Here is a 17,844-nt window from a genome sequence, read left to right as displayed (position 1 = left end):
CGTACAGGGGGGTGCCAGTCCACTCCTAAGTGAATTCATTTAAAACTCAACAGCAAAAGGAGAATTGATGTGGACATCAAAGAGTGTGAGGGCCTCTGGAGAGGTGCTTTTGAAGTCAAACACAATGGCAAAGCACCTGCTGAAATGCAGCCCCTCACTGCACAGTGTTGTGGAGTGACTCACCCTTCTGGCTGCTGCAAAGCATTCTTCATGGCTTTTATTTGCTGGAAGTGACAGGACATATCGGTGGCCAACACCATCTCAATCACTAGAGCTCTGAATTCCCTTTTGGATGGCATCACGATGAAAGGTGCAAGGCAAGAGAAACACAAAAAAACCAGTGTCAGACACATTCCAGTTTATTTTGCTATTTATCTGCAAATTATTGACAGTACTTCTGCCTTCGTATGTCACTCTTCCCATCATCCCTCTTTCAGGGATAAGGAAGAGGATGAATTATTTTCTACACAAACACAGGAGTGGGAGGGCTGCAAATTAAGCCAGGTGGCTAATCCTTGCTAAGAGAAATCCCTGATGTTTTTTGAAGAGCACGTTAGTATTAGTACTCCTTTTTCAATTAAGCACTAACCTCTTAAATTGATTTATTTTATAGGGCATTCTTAGAAGGAAGTAAAAAGACTGTTTAAAGCCTCAACATGAATCAGGTAAAATTTTGAACACGAATCTCTATCCAACTGTCTAAAACTGGTCGATATCTATGTTGAAAGTTTAGTCATATGATTAAAGGGAAAACAGCATGATAAAAAAATCTCCAACTAGATATGATACCTATATGCAGTCAAGAACTTTGAGAACCTGCATTACTTCCCTGATATTATTCATTCAAACTCTTTCTGCATGATTTTTTGTTAAGCAAACTTGTTTAGGATCCAGTTGAAATTCATTTGAAGACAATACGGATGTGCTAGAGATATTAAAATATCAGAACATTCTGATCTAGCACACAATATAAATTTATTTTCTCATTCTCTCAGTTCAGCTATCCACTGGTTAACAGAAGAAGAAAAGCACAAGGTTAGTACACCATCCCAGGATTTGGGAGATTCAGAAATGGGTCAGCTTCCATTTAAAAATAAGTTACCATTCTTCCTTTCATGAATGTTCCATGAAGGACACGGTCTATTTTGAGCATGTCTCTCTTGCCTCTGGTGACTGTGCTCAAGTTCCAGCCCCAGGCCACCACTGTGTAGAAACCCAAGACTGCTGTGCTTACCCTGTCCCATGGGTGGCACGTAATGTGTCCCCCAGCCAGGAGTTCTACACATACATTAAAATGGCATCAGCTGGCCTCACACTTCTCCCAGTACACCCACCTCCTCCTCCCCACCCTTACATACAATCAGTTGCATAGCCAAAACCATTCAAGATAATCATATGGTGGCTGAAAACAACCATATTTTAAATTATTTTGAATCTTGATTTTTTCACCAGTCCTGGTCACTTCCCTGTTCTGGTTCATTCACAGCAGCACAAACCTCTCTCAATACAAGCAAGAGAGGCAGGGGAGGAGAACCTGAATGCACAGAAAAAAGCTTTTAAAAGCAAAGGGGTTGATTAGGCTGTGGGAACAACAGTGCTTGGGATTATTCCTGGGAAACAGCAGACACTTCACTACGTCCTCTAGAGTGCATCTCCATCACAACAGTCTGCATGGGATACTTTGTGCGCCGCTTATTACAATAGGAACGCAAAAGCAAAGGGCTCAACTCAGGCAAATGAGGCACTGACTTCAGTGCCAGCATGTACATATGCTCACAAGCACACATATTCTAGTTTCCCTTTTGTAGATGTAAATCTGGCATATGCACATTCTCTGACCTTTGCATGCGTTTCAGAACATCATTTCCTCTGAAACGGAGAGGAAAAATAATTCAGAAGCATTAAAAAGAAAATATTTTAAGACTGATGAGTTCTTAATTGTCACTTCAAACATCAGGCATCACAACAGCAGGTGACTTGGAAAGGCATGTGGATGTACATAATATACTGGACATCGGTAATGCACAAGAGAAACGCCTCAGAACACAAATGCTGGAGGAGGACGGGCTTGTGCATTTGTTGCCAGGTTGAGATAAGGCTGAAACACATCACAGAGACAACTGAAAACAGACATTTTTCCTTTTCTTGGTTTTGCTTCTCAGTCAGATTGGAGCTGAGGATACACACAGCTGTTACTTTTTGCTCTGACCAGCTTCAGCATTTTGTTTCTGCAATTGTCTTCAAAGTCTACACAACACGTTATGGTGCTGCACTCTGCATGGTGCATCGCAACCCTGGCCAAACAGTCCCCAGAAACTGCTTGCGAGAGCTGTTTCCACCGAGGTATCACCAGACTATAGTTAATGACGCAACTAACGCATGCAAGCCTGATAACGTTTTACATGGAATACCTTCAGAGTGACCTCTCTTTCATCTGGGCTAACTACCCACCCTTGTAGCAGAGAAGCAGGTATGGAAAGGCAGAGGAAAAGCAAGACAACTGAGATAGTTGCACCTTCTTTACCTTTCAGAAAATATATTTTACAACCTCAAAGAAGAAATGAGGCAAGAGAAGAGGCTGCACTACTTTCAAATGTCTACATGTTGCTGTGAAACTCTCTAGAAATATAGCACTGAATACACAGGCTTCATAAATATTACTATTTTTGACATATGGTGAAGAGGCAGGAAAATTCAGCTCTCACTTCCAGTGTTACCAGTGGGATTAGAATATCAGAGATCCCCCTGCTATTTCTGCAATATCTTCTTCTCCTTTATTCCCAAGGAATGAAACCCAGTTCTGTATTCAAGAAGAAGTTCGTGAAGAACCAAAGTTAATTCACTCAAATAGGAACTGACCTCAGTGATTACCTGAATACTTTGACTCAAGAGAAATTATACAAGTCTTAAAAAAACAGGTAACCTAAAATTGCACCCCAGAAAAGAAGAAATAACGAAAACTGATGAAAAAGGAAGGAAGATTATACCTCCATCATCTATCATCAATGTCAAGCTGATATAGGCAGACATGCCCTTGACTGAATCTCCTCCAGAGAGCCACAGTTGCACCCAGCTAAATATTCACAAGCAAGGTCACAGCAGAACATTTCCTAATACCGGTAACTTGCCTGTCAACTCAGGCCAAGGAAAAGTCCTGGAGATGATCTGCCCTCTGACCATGATGAGCAAACTCTGTCTCCTGCATTGTTTCTGGTCATGAGGTATCGTCGCAACAAGGATGGCACAAATATAGAAAAGGTGTTCTGAGATCTCCATCATCCACAACAGTTTGCATTATGTGACAATGACAGTGCTCCTCAGCACCTCCTTCCCACCTGCACCATCTCTGTCACCTACAAGCTGGGAAAAATCTAACCCAAAGAAGAGACAAACAGTCCTCTCAGGATGTGGTCTGCACAGTGGCCTTGACAAAAAAGCTTGAGCCAAACGGAGAAAGGAAACTATGAAACACTGGAGAGATGACACGTTCCCCCATGGCAACAGTTGATAATTTAAAAGTCAGTATAGCCTTCTCTATCTCTTCAAGCCATGAAAGCAGAGAACTAGAACATCACATGAAAAGGTAGTATGTTGATGTCTGCTGTCACCGGGGCGGCACAAGCACAGCAAGCTTTCAACAGAAACAGCTTCACCACCAGCTTAGTTTTCTTTCTTTCAATCATAGTCAGTTTTCTCTTTCTCTTTGCAGACTGTTTGTCATGTAGTCATTGTGGAGGAAAGAAAAACACTTCCCGGTACTCCTTAACTCATGCTGTGCTCTCAACAGCTTTTACATTGTTTGAGGTCCATGGGAATCAGCTGACGGGGGAGAAGTATCTATACGCCCTTTGCATTAGAGCACTCCCCTGAACAGCCCATAACCAAGATCAAATCCTTCCTGCATGCTTGTCTAAAGTCACGACTGACTTGCAGCTATTCTTTGTGCAATGACAGGGCATGTCTGGCTTCATCTCCCACCCCTCATTCGGTAGCTGAGGCAAGAACTAACCAGAGACACCACAATCCCCCATGGGCCTTCCCCTCCTCAGACTGCAAACCCCACCTCCTGGCCCCAAGGACCTGGGTGGCCCTCAATGGACTCCCCGCTCTGGCCCTGCGCAGCAGCCCCAGGACGCCAGGCCCTCTCCTCCCCTCTGCCCCTCTGGGCTCCCGCCGGCTGCGGGGACGACGGCACTGGCAGGGAGCTGAGCGGCTGGAGGGTCACGGAGACCCCCCGACCCTCCTGGGACACTGTGGCCGCTGTCCCGTGAGGGGACCCCAGGCCTGGCACGAGGAGGGGGCTGGAGCCCCGGGCACACAGGGGCAGCTGCAGGGCAGGCGCGGTGCCTGAGGGGCGGCCTTTCTCTCTGCAGAGCAAAATGGCCCCGCAATGGGGCCTTCACGGCCTTGTGGGCCGCCATGCCGGCCACCGCAGCGTCCGTTGGGGCCGTGACCAGCCTTCCGTTACAGCGGTTGGAACACAGCTCTGCCAGCTGCGCCACCGTCGGATCGCGCTCGGAGAGAAGAGAGTTCAGCAAAGACAGCGCCGCATCGAGCAGAAGAAGAAAGAGGAGGTTCAGGGAACCTCTGAAGATGGCTCCGCTGCCCAGGAAACGGCAGCTGCCTGTCGGGAGCAGGAGCAGCTCCCACGGGCGAGAGGAGCCCATGGAGGTTGACCCTCCACAAGAAGAAGAGGAGCCCATGGAGGTGGATCCCCCGCAGGAGGAGGAGGAGCCCATGGAGGTGGATCCACCTCAGGCAGGGCTGCTGGGGCTCCAGAGCACCACGGCCAGGCTGCCTCCAGCACCGTGGCGCCCGAAGCGCTGCAGGACGGCCGGGGGCTCTCAGGGATGGACACAGGGCACACAAGGGCAGGTGGAGGGAACTGCCGTTGCACAGCTGGGAGGAGAGAAGGCTTGGGGCTGGGTCTGGCTGGTCATCTTCCAGAACAGGGACATGGCTAGCCTGACCCAATACCACCTAGGAAATAATCCTGTTTCTTTCCCACATGCACTTCACTGTTGCCAGTTCAGGTATCCAGAACAGCAAGGCCTTCTAAAAAAACCTAGAGAGCTTGATTTCCCCAACTTGCATCCCTGCTCTCTCTGGGAAGATACCAGCTATGGGTGCATTTCTCCTCCCTGCTCCCTGAGCCTCAGTGATCAAAGCAGCAGGATAGGAGCATTCACAGGGGAGTGTTCTTTGCCAGTGCGCACAGAAACAGTATCGCATCGCTAGTTCATGTGATGTGTGAGAAAAAAGCTTCATCTTAAGGGTAGGAATAAAACAGGGAAGTGGAGCTTTGCTGTGAAAACTGGCTCAACAGAAAAAAAATCTCTGTCAGCTCCTCTGTCAAAAGCTCTCCTCTTTAAGGCCTTTAACCCCACAGCCAGCGGGGAGCAGGCCTTGGTGTCAATTATTTTGTTACACCCTTGTTACAGCAATCCAGGGAACATGCTGAACTGAGAGTCTAGCTGCACCTCAAGGACTTCATTATCAGGTTTTCTCTGTGCTTAAGTAAAAACATTGAGGCTTTTGGGTTTGGTTTTTGTGTTGTTTTGGTTTTTGTGGTTTTTTTTTTTTTTTTTTGCTTTTTATCTGCAACATCATTTCTCTCTTCAAGCAACGTCTTTTGGAGGTACTGCCCTGCTCCCCTAAGTCAGAAGAAAGCTTAGGCACTTGCTTCTTTACATTAGGTTAAATGAATTCCAACAAAAGCGAGCTGGCAGAATCACCCAGGATATCTGTAGCAGAGTGTAAAACAGAGCCTGGGCTTCTCAGTCATCCTCTTTTAGATCACTGTTTGTGCAACAAAAATATAGTCACATCAAAGTGGTTGCTATTGAGAATATTATGGCTCTGTCAGGGCCTTGGAATGGGTTTTCTTGCAGGTCTCCTCAACTGAAGATCCCTTGTGCATTCATCATCTTTTTTATAGACCTGGCTGTACCGCTTGGCTGACTAATTAGAGATTTCAATATTTCTCATTACACTTCCAGATGTTTTCTCTCATGGTAGAATATACATTTCCCTAAGGCCAGAGGCCAGGTACCAGGGAGACATCGCATTCTCACATTTATAACCTACCACTGAGAAAATGTTAAAAGGTATGAAATTAGAAAATAAATTCTAAGGTAACTTATCCATGGCTTTTAATAACTCCTACAGAATTATGGAAAGGAACAGTTCAGTGGAGAGAGCAAGTTTTCAGGTAACTGGGTCAGGAAAACCAACTGAGGAAGACAGAAACCTGAAGTGAATTTCCTTGTTCATGATGGCCATATGCTGAATAATACAATCACTCATCCTGTGGCCAGTGTCGAAGCTTTGATTTTTTGTTATGTGACCGATGTCCTGCAGATGATTCACATGTAAACATGGTACCTGGCACAGTCCCATGAGCAAGCACAGTCTTATGGTGTCTTTACCACTGATTGCTATGATAGACTCTGACTACATCTAAATACTTGCCTTGCATTGATCCATCTAGCAAATATCTTAATTTCCTCTTTAGGATAATTACTTCATGGTTTACCTTTCTTCCTTCCAAGAACATTACACCATTTTGTTGGATATTTTGTTGGATGTGTCTTTGTTCCATCAGTGTCCATCTTAGAGCTGTATCCTAGTGAAGGACTCACATCCCCTTGCACTCACGGGAAAGGGACAGGAAAAAGGCCATTTTAGATCACTAAATTCCTACGCTAAGAGCCAACAGTATCATCTCCTGGAGTGAGATATTTTGCTCATTTTGTCCAGTTGAAGTCTCAGCACTTTATTCTTACAGAAATTAATTGGAAAAATGCTACATTCAAGGAAACATTTTCAATGGCTGATTCTCACTACAAGTATAACACTTAGAATATGCATGTGCCTGCCCTGAATGCACAGAAACAAACTTTTACAAGAAGAGGGTGTGATTATGCAACCACGCACACGCTATTAAGTACAGAAGGCGGCTCTGACCAAAGTTGTCTTCAGTCAAAAATTTCAAGGTTTCTCACTGCAATCTCAAAAAGAATAACACTGATTGACAAGGAGAGCTCAGAATTATTTGAGGAATGAAACCCCAAGCAGTTTTACTGACAAAGTCAGTATTGCATTAAAGGTTACTTCCCAAAGCTGTACTCCAATATAGAGTTAAGGAGCTAAACACTTTCCAGATGCCTTTTTAATCCTGCACTTGACAGCAAAGGGCTTGTGCTATACATACTCTGTTTCAATAAACTGCACGGAAATTATTAACAATGAAATACAGTGCCAGAAAAGACATCTATAACAGTATCTTGGAAAGCATCTGTTCACTTTGCAGTTCATTTTCTTAGTTCACTGTTATCTGGTTTTGTTATAGTTTCTTTATTTACTTGTTGATGACTTGCACAAATGAGATTCATGAAATGAAGCAACTCAACTGATTTTCAAATCTTTAACAGTATAAAAATAAAAAACAGGTGGGGTTTTTTTTAATGGAGAAAACAATGTAGTCTAACATTCTAGTAAGCATTCAACTCTTTCCTCCTTGACTGTAGCCCAGAAGGTCTCTTTCAGCCTCATCTGCTTTCCTTGCAAAACCTGTGCGCATTTATTTTCCAACAGTAGAATGTAGCTCTAATTTTCTACATTTCTTTCCTGAAAATACATTCCCTAACTATATGACTGAATAGCACAAAAGTGCATAAATCCACATAGATGTCTAGGATTGGATTGCAGCATCCATTGACCACCAGATTTTCTTTTACTAGTAATGTGAAAAAAGGAGTGACTGCTCAGCTCAGAACGCCACTTAAGAATTGGCCTTCCAAAAGCCATCATTCAGGCCTTTTGCTGAGAGAGACTTATCAGGTATGTCTACAAAAATAAAGATAAACTTGGACATGCTTTAATAGTTTCCTAGAGCATCCTTCAGTACTGAGGCTCCTATTTTTGAGTGCAAGTCTGGGAAACTCTGGGCTGATTGGTTTTTTTTTCCTCAACACCTCAGGTCCTGCTGAAGTTGGCTGATGTTTCCAGTGCTTCCCAAATGTTTGCCTATGGGATTTCCAACTGGCAGTCAAAACCAAAAGCACACAAAAATCACAATGTTTTGGAATTAGAGCACATCCAGATAACGGCCCTTATTCTGCAGCTGCTGTTTGATTGGCAGCTACAAAATAATAAAGCCCTACTTGAGAGAGAACAAAACCAATCCAAACCACTCAGGATATTTGCTCAAGCAGTTACAGTATTTCTTAATCTTTGAAACTTTGGGTCAAAGCATATTGCCTCAACATAACACAAGTGTTGACACTACAGAACTGATGAGAAATAGCTGGAGCTAGCTTGGATCCAAGCAAAACCAGTTAAAGCTCCAAAGTAGATTGTTTTCCTAAAGACTCTATCTATGCAGTGAAGCACACCCAACAAGCTGCTCCGCTGTTCCTTGCAGACAGTGGCTCTGAGGCTGCTCTTTCTAGTCAGTTCGTATTTCCCCTGCCAACATAAAAGGAAGCAGTAATTTGCTGCCAATATTTCACAAGGCATTACCAGCTGTAGCTAAAAAAAATAGATTTTTAACACCTTAATACAGATTTTTTTTTTTTGAAGTTCCTGCTTGCTGCCCACCATGAGACTATTTTCTATACTGGGGAATAGAATTTCTCAGGCCACTCCTCCACAGCACTCATACTGACTGAAATCAACCACATAAGTTCCTGAGTTTTATTTCTGGTATTCAGCTATAGGATCGCATCACTGTCCACAAGTTGAAATAAATAGGAAATTCAGACTAAACAGATTACCAAGAAGAGCCTTCACTGACCAGCTTGCTAGAAGCCAGTCCCCAGAGAAGGGCTCATTTCCCCATGTTGATATTAAAATAAGATGAACTGATTGCTCATCCTTGTATCACATTTAAGTGCATGCAGGAGGCATCATGTGACATCCCACAACTTGCTTCCCCATGAGAAAGACCATGGAGTAGGATTCTTCCTGTCTAGCACACCAGCCGATTTTTGAAGTATCACCCCTTGGCGTTCAGAAAATCCCATAAAAACAGAAAGCCCTCATCAGTTTGAACTGTCTGCTATTAGAAAACAAATCATGGGCTGAATTTGGCACATAAATCATATGTTGCATGCGGCTTATTTTAAATTACAGCTTCTTACATCACCTTGGCATATATAGTACACTGATTTATGCTCCTTGGGCTGGATTATTTTTTGCATTAAGTCCCATTTATAATTTCCAGGCAGGGGGTGTCAAAGTAGTCACGAAGTCTAGTCTCACTACCAGAGGTGAAAACCCAAAGCAGAAATAAGCAAGACAAACAGCTTTTAATGTTCTTTTTCTTGTAGCAATGGAAATACTAACATGCAATATACAATAGTGCATATTGCCATTCAAACAAGGTAATAACAGTCTACGGTGATGCTGCAATGTTCCTAGTCAGCCACCACATTAATTTTTACCTCCAGTCATCCTTTGAGAGATTAGATAAAATATTCATCTCTTCATCATCTTGCAAAAGACGATACGCCGCACTAACGTGGTGATTTTCAAGCACAGACCGGTCATTATATAGAATGGCTGAGTCTGACCTAGCATTTAAAAGAAAACATAGGAATGGTTATGTTTCTTCTCTCTCTAAAGAATCTCACATTCAGAAGTTTTCTTTTGATTAGCTACAGAAATTAGTTTTATAGCATAGATGTGAGCATTTTAAGAGCACTTGTAATACTTTGTTTATTGCTGTTATTCAGTAAAAGAAAACTAAAGACCAAAATTCACTGCAAAATCTGTTTCATCAGCTGAGATTCACCTAGTGTCTTTGTTACATACTTAAAACAATAAACGCTGAGACCTGTGAGAGATGCGTAAATTTAGAGTTGAATCACAAGGCTCTTTTCCAGCTCCTGTGTATGTTGCTCCCATATTAAAGCCTGACTGTCCCCAAGTAAGCAATGGCAAGATGTGTCCCAGTATTGTTTCCAGAATAGCAAACTGGCTGTAAGCAAGTTATAACTGAACCACTTTCTGTCATCTGTACACCAGATTATGCTGTCCAGAAGGGTGATTGCCACTGGATAGCTAAGACCAAAGGTACTTCATGCCTTATTTTAAGCTCCAGGGCATAGACTTGAGATTGATGAATGGCTAAACCGACCTGAGACAAAGTTCTTGCTGGAAGTTAATGGCAATGGAGGGTGAGTGTGATTTGTTACATTCCCCACTCCATTCTGCTTCCCTGAGAGCAGCATATATTTTCCTCCTCTGACGCTACAACCCCCCATGTTCAGTGTTACAAAAATTAAATTACAACTGTCTTTCCTCGAATTCTTCTTTAAGTATTTGGGAAGTACAGCAGATCCCTAATTCTTGCATGAATGAAGCTCTAAGAAGTGGCGTGTGGCTTGGCCCAAAACAGAGACAGAAACTTAGTTCTATATTCCCAGGCTTTCCCGAGCATACGTGTGATTTATCCTGGCAACCTTTATATATCTGTGATACAGCATGATTCAGCTAACATACTCCACAGACATCTAAGTTAGGGTGAGAAGCAATGCATCTTAGAAACGCCCAAGTGTGCAGTGCCAGTTGAGGACATCTAGACATTTTGTCATTGCTACCAGTACACTCCTATTGTCACAATAACACACAGACCTCAGATACCCACTTATCACTGCAACTAGAGACTTCATAATCTTTGCACACTTCTGAATTTTGCTGCGATCTTCATCTTCTTCTCTCTTCCACCAACCCTAAAGCCTTATAGAAGTTTCTGAGTTAAGAAAATATGCCAGTCCAGTCTAGGTTGTGATCAGCTACTTACTGTCTAGCAATTTACCAAGCTTTAAAAAATTATGTCCCTGAACAGGTAATGGTAAACATATCCCCTTGCTGCAGGCGTGGTTTTCCACTAAAGTAAAAATAGGATGTGCAGTGTCCGTGTTCACTGATGAATACAGATATTGTTGAATTCTTGATTTATGTGGTTAATGTTTGATTCTCCAAATTCAACAAGGAGAAAAAAAAATTCTAAGTTGTAGTATCTCCTCCAAAACTAAACCTTCGTCAAAAGACATCACTCTGTACAGCAATTTGTCTTTGGTAACTTTACAAAGAAGTAATTTGTGGCCTTCCTTTTTCCTGATTATTTATAAGAAACAATGCTCAGGAAACTAGAATACATGCAATCCATTGTAAATGGTTGAGCAAGAGAAAATTAAAGGCAACCCAAGGAAGTGAACTTTCCTCCTGTAACAGTTGAAGGCAAAAGCTCCTGCACTTTTCTAGGTGGCTGTGCTGTTATTCTCCAAAGGTTTCCCCTCCACTTCCCCACCCGTCATCATGATTTACAGTGGGCTCACCGTGTCTGGATGTGAAAGTTGTTGGTGGTTCCAGTGTGTTCATAGTCATGGATGGCAGCTGCGAAGATCATAGCGAAGATCTCCAGCTCTGTCAGCCAGTGCTGAAAAGACATGACAGAGCAATCAGATAAGCCGTCATTTTCCCAGGCACTAAGGCTTTTGTCTTTTAAGGCAAGTTATCCCCTGCTGACAGTCAAAGCTGCACATCATCGCCTTTCCCCTGCAGCCTGCCAGCTCTTTTAAAGAAAACTTCTCTGCTTGATACACAAAAGCCAAAGCAGTGTTTTTCCTGAAGCTTCATCTAAATAAACTGAACTTGAGCAAAATTATTTCAGGAGCTAATAAGGCTGAAGGCAGAGCAAGGGGAAACATGTGCCCTTCTTAAAGAGCAATGTGTGAGGAAGACAGAGAGGGAAACCTCCAGGAATCTAAGGTTCTTCAAGTGGAACTTGATGACACATGTGCAGGTATGCACATCCCACCAGGGTATGTATTTTCAGCTCAGTTGACCTGGATAGCAGAGCCTTAAATACAGAAGATTGTCACTAATTTCCGGTAACTAAAAGTCTTTGTCAGTCACTGAATCATGAGGAGAACAGGGAACAAAACCTTACAAGATGTACGGTTTGCTATTTATTTATCATTTATAGAAACATTTGAGAAAGCCCTGAGGTTTTTTTTTTCCCTAATTGCCTAGTCAAAGCCCTATTTTTCAATGCTTAAGTAACTTTTGACTTAGATTTCTAAATGATTCAGATGCTTTTAATAATTTTCCTTGGAGTCAATCAATCATTTTATGTCTGGTTTTCCAACAGTAGCACACAAGGAGTGCTGTTAACATCAAGCACATCAGAGACGAAAGCTCTAGATACTATAATGCTGTAAACGTTTACCGCTGTGGTTGCCAAATATTTTTGTAACTGCTCAGTGTCAACCTGCAAACATTTTGACAGATGTTCAGTATGAACTACCTTTTAATTCAAAGCCCAGTAAAGGCAGTATGGTTTCATAAATTTATTCTAGATATCTACTACAGCTCAGGGGCCACCACTGGTCTGTTACTCATGTACAGAGGAAGCACAGAGAACTGTGGGGCTCTGCACACAGTGACCCATTCAACTCTTCTCCTGCCTTTCACAGCCATCTCTGCATAACCAATGAAGAATGAAGCAAGTCTCAGTGTTGAAGACCTCCTTACATTAACAATGCAGTTTGAAAATATTGGCCAGAGATACTTTGCACAATGCCATTGACCATAATCAAGGTAGCTCTTGATTTTTTTTTTTTTTTTGAGGGAGACTGAGATGAGGGTGAAGAGATCAAGAAATAAGCAGACATAGAAACAAAACTGTTTTCTTGTTTCTACACAATGGGTCCAAGACAGGAACAGACAGCAGTGGTAGTGGAGATGTGATGTTTGTTTCCAGGTGTGATCTGTGAATAAGGAATGCTTTACAGCCGATGAAGAACATGATTTCAACTTTCAAGCAACAACTTCTGCCTACTGCAATGGGGGGAAAGAAGGAACTAGGGTTTCCAGGCTGCACATCTTGACCTGAACTTCAACTCCTCAACCTCATTCTGCAATTTCCCAAAAGGAGAGAGTGTAAATGATAGACAAAGCTCAGGCACAAGCACTCAGGGACAGGCAGAGCAAACCCACATTATACATGCAGAACTACTAAGGATACACCCAGCCAGTCTAATGCATCCACTTCAGAACTTGTGAGCATCATCTCACAAGTCTCACTCAAGAGGATCTTATGACCCCAAGTCTTAAAGCACGACTAAGGCAATGAGCTCTGTGCTTGAGGTGTCCTACCTCATCTCTTAAGACACATACAGGAAAAGTGCTAACTTGCATGACCTATCAAAGTACCCCGTGTTGAACAGGCTTGAGTAAGGTAGGTTTTCAAATTGGGTGTAATACACCTGAAGAGCAGTATTAAATATCATAACAGCATTAGAGGAAGACCACTCAGAAAACAGACTGGGATTACACTTGTGAACTATGGGTAATCAATAAATCAGTATAAGTAGCACAAAATCAAAACAGGCTTGTGAGTAATAGGAGGGAAATTGCAGGTAAGTAATTGGAACCTTTTAGTCCCTTTTTTCTGCTACAGCCTTGCAAGGAAAAGCAAACAAGATGGCAAAGAGCCTGCAGAGAATGGATGCAATCTCCATCAAAGCAGTGATACTACCTTTCACTCCTCTGTGATGGACTTCATCTTGAGCACAGAGAGCTAGTTTTAAAGAACAAAGCCATCAAGAACTATTGAGAAAACAGCAGGAGACTGTCGTAGGTTAAAAGAGCGAGGAAATGTGAATGTTTTTCATTTCTAAAGACCTTGAAACTTTCTATGATGCTAGGGGGTGGGGGATGGTGGAGGAAGAAGGCATGAAAGAACAAGGATAGGCTTCCAGAGTGGAAACAAAAATGGGTAATGAGGAATGATTTGTCTTTCACAAACATACAATAAATATGAAGAATTAGCTACTAAGGCAAGTGACTGGCATGTAAACAAAAGGCTTGATGCATACAGAAAGAAAAAAGGAAGAGGAAAGAGTTTCAAAATCTAGCAAAACAAATGGATGCATTTCCAAGAAAACGCTACAAAGCAAAGGCAGCAATAATTAGCTTCTTTCCTTCCCCATAGTTTATGGTCTTTTATTCCGAAGTGGTCACCATTTTCAGAGCTCATGATGATCTGCTTAATAATCACAACAGTCTAGAGAAGAAGAGGATCTCTCTTCCCTTTGGTACAAACATACGTGACAGAAGTCCTGCACTTCTGCAGTTTGACAAGTCTGCTGCAGGAAATATTCTCCTGAACTTCTTGACAGTATCAGAGAAAGAACTCTTAAGCTTTACCATTTGCACCTCATTGTCTGGATTCACAAAGAAATCATATGCTAATTCCTACTAATAAGAAAGATTAATCAGAAAATAAAACAAAGAAAGTAGTAAATGCAGCCGAACAAAAGAATTAAATAAAGGAAAGAATTAAATGAGTAAAAAGTGTGTCGGCTTTTGAAAGTTGTTCCTACACATCATGCTTGCATACCAATTCTCTAAAATATAAACATCAGAGTAATTCCAAATTCTCTTTCAATGTTATGTCTAGGAGAGAGACCAAAATATTCTAGTTCATACAGTAAAGGATAATGAATTCATTCCAAGCCATCTTCCTGAGATTTCAGGCACTGAATATGATTAGAGGGAAATAATATTTTTTAATTGAAAAGGAAATAGAAGAAAAAGGAAGCCTGGAAGAAAACTGTTGAGAGAGCTTGTAAATAACAGGGAGCAGACAAAGGCAAATGAACCGTAAAGATAAACCTGGCAACTGTTTATTCCTTTTGAGACAAACAAATTATCACTACACAAACTACTTGAATTTGAAACAAAGTATTTTTTCCGCATTACAGGTAACTAGTTAACAAGGTGAGGGGGTTTTTTTTCTGTTTTATTGTACGATTTTTTTCACAAGTCTTTGTCTTCATCCCAGTGAAGAATTAAACCAATGGCCCCAAAATGCCTTGCAAAACCAAAGCCTTACTTTCCAGCATGTCCAAGTTCCTGGCATAAATATTGCAAAACTGATGAAGTGAACAATTATATACACTGGAGTAAGTATAAGATATTGACGTGAGCAAACTCTGGAAACAGGGAAATGTCCCCTACCTTTCTTTGCCATGACTGAACATACTATTCACAATAGAAGCCACCCCTGCTGTGAGCAGGAGGCTGGCACCAATGAACCCAATTTTCAATATTCTAGTTCATCTATGCACATTGAGTAGGGTCGTATCCTGCAGGGGAGGCAGGGGGGGAACTAAGAATAAGGAAAAAAAAAAAAAGAAATAACAAAGTTCCAAAAAAGCATTCTAACAACTGAAGCAAAGCTGAAATGTCACTGTAGGCATGCAGTGTCGCGATGCCCCTTGATCCTGGTAGCAGAAGAGCAGTTTCTTGTTTTGCTATGTTAGATCCTAAACCAAATGCCACACATCATTTGGTTGTGGAAACAACAGCGCTTGGGATTATTCCTGGGAAACAGCAGACACTTCACTACGTCCTCTAGAGTGCATCTCCATCACAACAGTCTGCATGGGATACTTTGTGCGCCGCTTATTACAATAGGAACACAAAAGCAAAGGGCTCAACTCAGGCAAATGAGGCACCGACTTCAGTGCCAGCATGTACATATGCTCACAAGCACACATATACTAGTTTCCCTTTTGTAGATGTAAATCTGGCATATGCACATTCTCTGACCTTTGCACGCATTTCAGAACATCATTTCCTCTGAAATGGAGAGGAAAAATAATTCAGAAGCATTAAAAAGAAAATATTTTAAGACTGATGAGTTCTTAATTGTCACTTCAAACATCAGGCATCACAACAGCAGGTGACTTGGAAAGGCATGTGGATGTACATAATATACTGGACATCGGTAATGCACAAGAGAAACGTCTCAGAACACAAATGCTGGAGGAGGACGGGCTTGTGCATTTGTTGCCAGGTTGAGATAAGGCTGAAACACATCACAGAGACAACTGAAAACAGACATTTTTCCTTTTCTTGGTTTTGCTTCTCAGTCAGATTGGAGCTGGGGATACACACAGCTGTTACCTTTTGCTCTGACCAGTTTCAGCACTTTGTTTCTGCAATTGTCTTCAAAGTCTACACAACACGTTATGGTGCTGCACTCTGCATGCTGGCCAAACAGTCCCCAGAAACTGCTTGCAAGAGCTGTTTCCACCGAGGTATCACCAGACTATAGTTAATGACGCAACTAACGCATGCAAGCCTGATAACGTTTTACATGGAATACCTTCAGAGTGACCTCTCTTTCATCTGGGCTAACTACCCACCCTTGTGGCAGAAAAGCAGGTATGGAAAGGCAGAGGAAAAGCAAGACAACTGAGATAGTTGCACCTTCTTTACCTTTCAGAAAATATATTTTACAACCTCAAAGAAGAAATGAGGCAAGAGAAGAGGCTGCACTACTTTCAAATGTCTACATGTTGCTGTGAAACTCTCTAGAAATATAGCACTGAATACACAGGCTTCATAAATATTACTATTTTTGACATATCGTGAAGAGGCAGGAAAATTCAGCTCTCACTTCCAGTGTTACCAGTGGGATTAGAATATCAGAGAGCCCCCTGCTATTTCTGCAATATCTTCTTCTCCTTTATTCCCAAGGAATCAAACCCAGTTCTGTATTCAAGAAGAAGTTCGTGAAGAACCAAAGTTAATTCACTCAAATAGGAACTGACCTCAGTGATTACCTGAATACTTTGACTCAAGAGAAATTATACAAGTCTTAAAAAACCCAGGTAACCTAAAATTACACCCCAGAAAAGAAGAAATAACGAAAACTGATGAAAAAGGAAGGAAGATTATACCTCCATCATCTATCATCAATGTCAAGCTGATATAGGCAGACACGCCCTTGACTGAATCTCCTCCAGAGAGCCACAGTTGTAGCATGGTCACAGTTGACAAGCATGGTCATAGCAGAACATTTCCTAATACCGGTAACTTGCCTGTCAACTCAGGCCAAGGAAAAGTCCTGGAGATGATCTGCCCTCTGACCATGATGAGCGAACCCTGTCTCCTGCATTGTTTCTGGTCATGAGGTATCGTCGCAACAAGGATGGCACAAATATAGAAAAGGTGTCCTGAGATCTCCATCATCCACAACAGTTTGCATTATGTGACAATGACAGTGCTCCTCAGCACCTCCTTCCCACCTGCACCATCTCTGTCACCTACAAGCTAGGAAAAATCTAACCCAAAGAAGAGACAAACAGTCCTCTCAGGATGTGGTCTGCACAGTGGCCTTGACAAAAAAGCTTGAGCCAAAGGGAGAAAGGAAACTATGAAACACTGGAGAGATGACACGTTCCCCCATGGCAACAGTTGATAATTTAAAAGTCAGTATAGCCTTCTCTATCTCTTCAAGCCATGAAAGCAGAGAACTAGAACATCACATGAAAAGGTAGTATGTTGATGTCTGCTGTCACCGGGGCGGCACAAGCACAGCAAGGCTTCAACAGAAACAGCTTCTCCGCCAGCTTAGTTTTTCTTCTTTCAACCACAGTCACCAAGATTCCTGTTTATAGGCTCACTTGCAGCTATTCTTTGTGCAATGACAGGGCATGTCTGGCTTCATCTCCCACCCCCCATTCGGTAGCTGAGGCAAGAACTAACCAGAGACACCACAATCCCCCATGGGCCTTCCCCTCCTCAGACTGCAAACCCCACCTCCTGGCCCCAAGGACCTGGGTGGCCCTCAATGGACTCCCCCCTTCTGGCCCTGTGCAGCAGCCCCAGGACACCAGGCCCTCTCCTCCCCTCTGCCCCTCTGGGCTCCCGCCGGCTGCGGGGACGACGGCACTGGCAGGGAGCCGAGTGGCTGGAGGGTCACGGAGACCCCCCAACCCTCCTAGGACACTGTGGCTGCTGTCCCGTGAGGGGACCCCA

At 42.7% G+C, this 17,844-nt stretch overlaps 1 protein-coding gene across 2 annotated transcripts in view; it reads right to left on the bottom strand.

Annotated features, from left to right (window-relative positions):
* The window catches only part of PDE1C (phosphodiesterase 1C), a 422,458-nt gene that overhangs the window by 89,138 nt on the left and 315,476 nt on the right, over nt 1-17,844 (bottom strand). For both annotated transcript variants that reach the window (XM_065628628.1, XM_065628629.1), the window contains 3 exons: nt 11,346-11,446; nt 9,447-9,575; nt 184-285 (listed from right to left, as the gene is read on the bottom strand). In XM_065628628.1, the coding sequence (XP_065484700.1) occupies nt 184-285; nt 9,447-9,575; nt 11,346-11,446 (332 nt within the window). The remainder of the gene's footprint in view (nt 1-183; nt 286-9,446; nt 9,576-11,345; nt 11,447-17,844) is intronic.

The sequence above is a fragment of the Caloenas nicobarica genome, chromosome 2, assembly GCF_036013445.1.
Source record: "Caloenas nicobarica isolate bCalNic1 chromosome 2, bCalNic1.hap1, whole genome shotgun sequence".
Lineage (NCBI taxonomy): Eukaryota > Metazoa > Chordata > Aves > Columbiformes > Columbidae > Caloenas > Caloenas nicobarica.
This window is presented reverse-complemented; position numbering and strand designations above follow the sequence as displayed.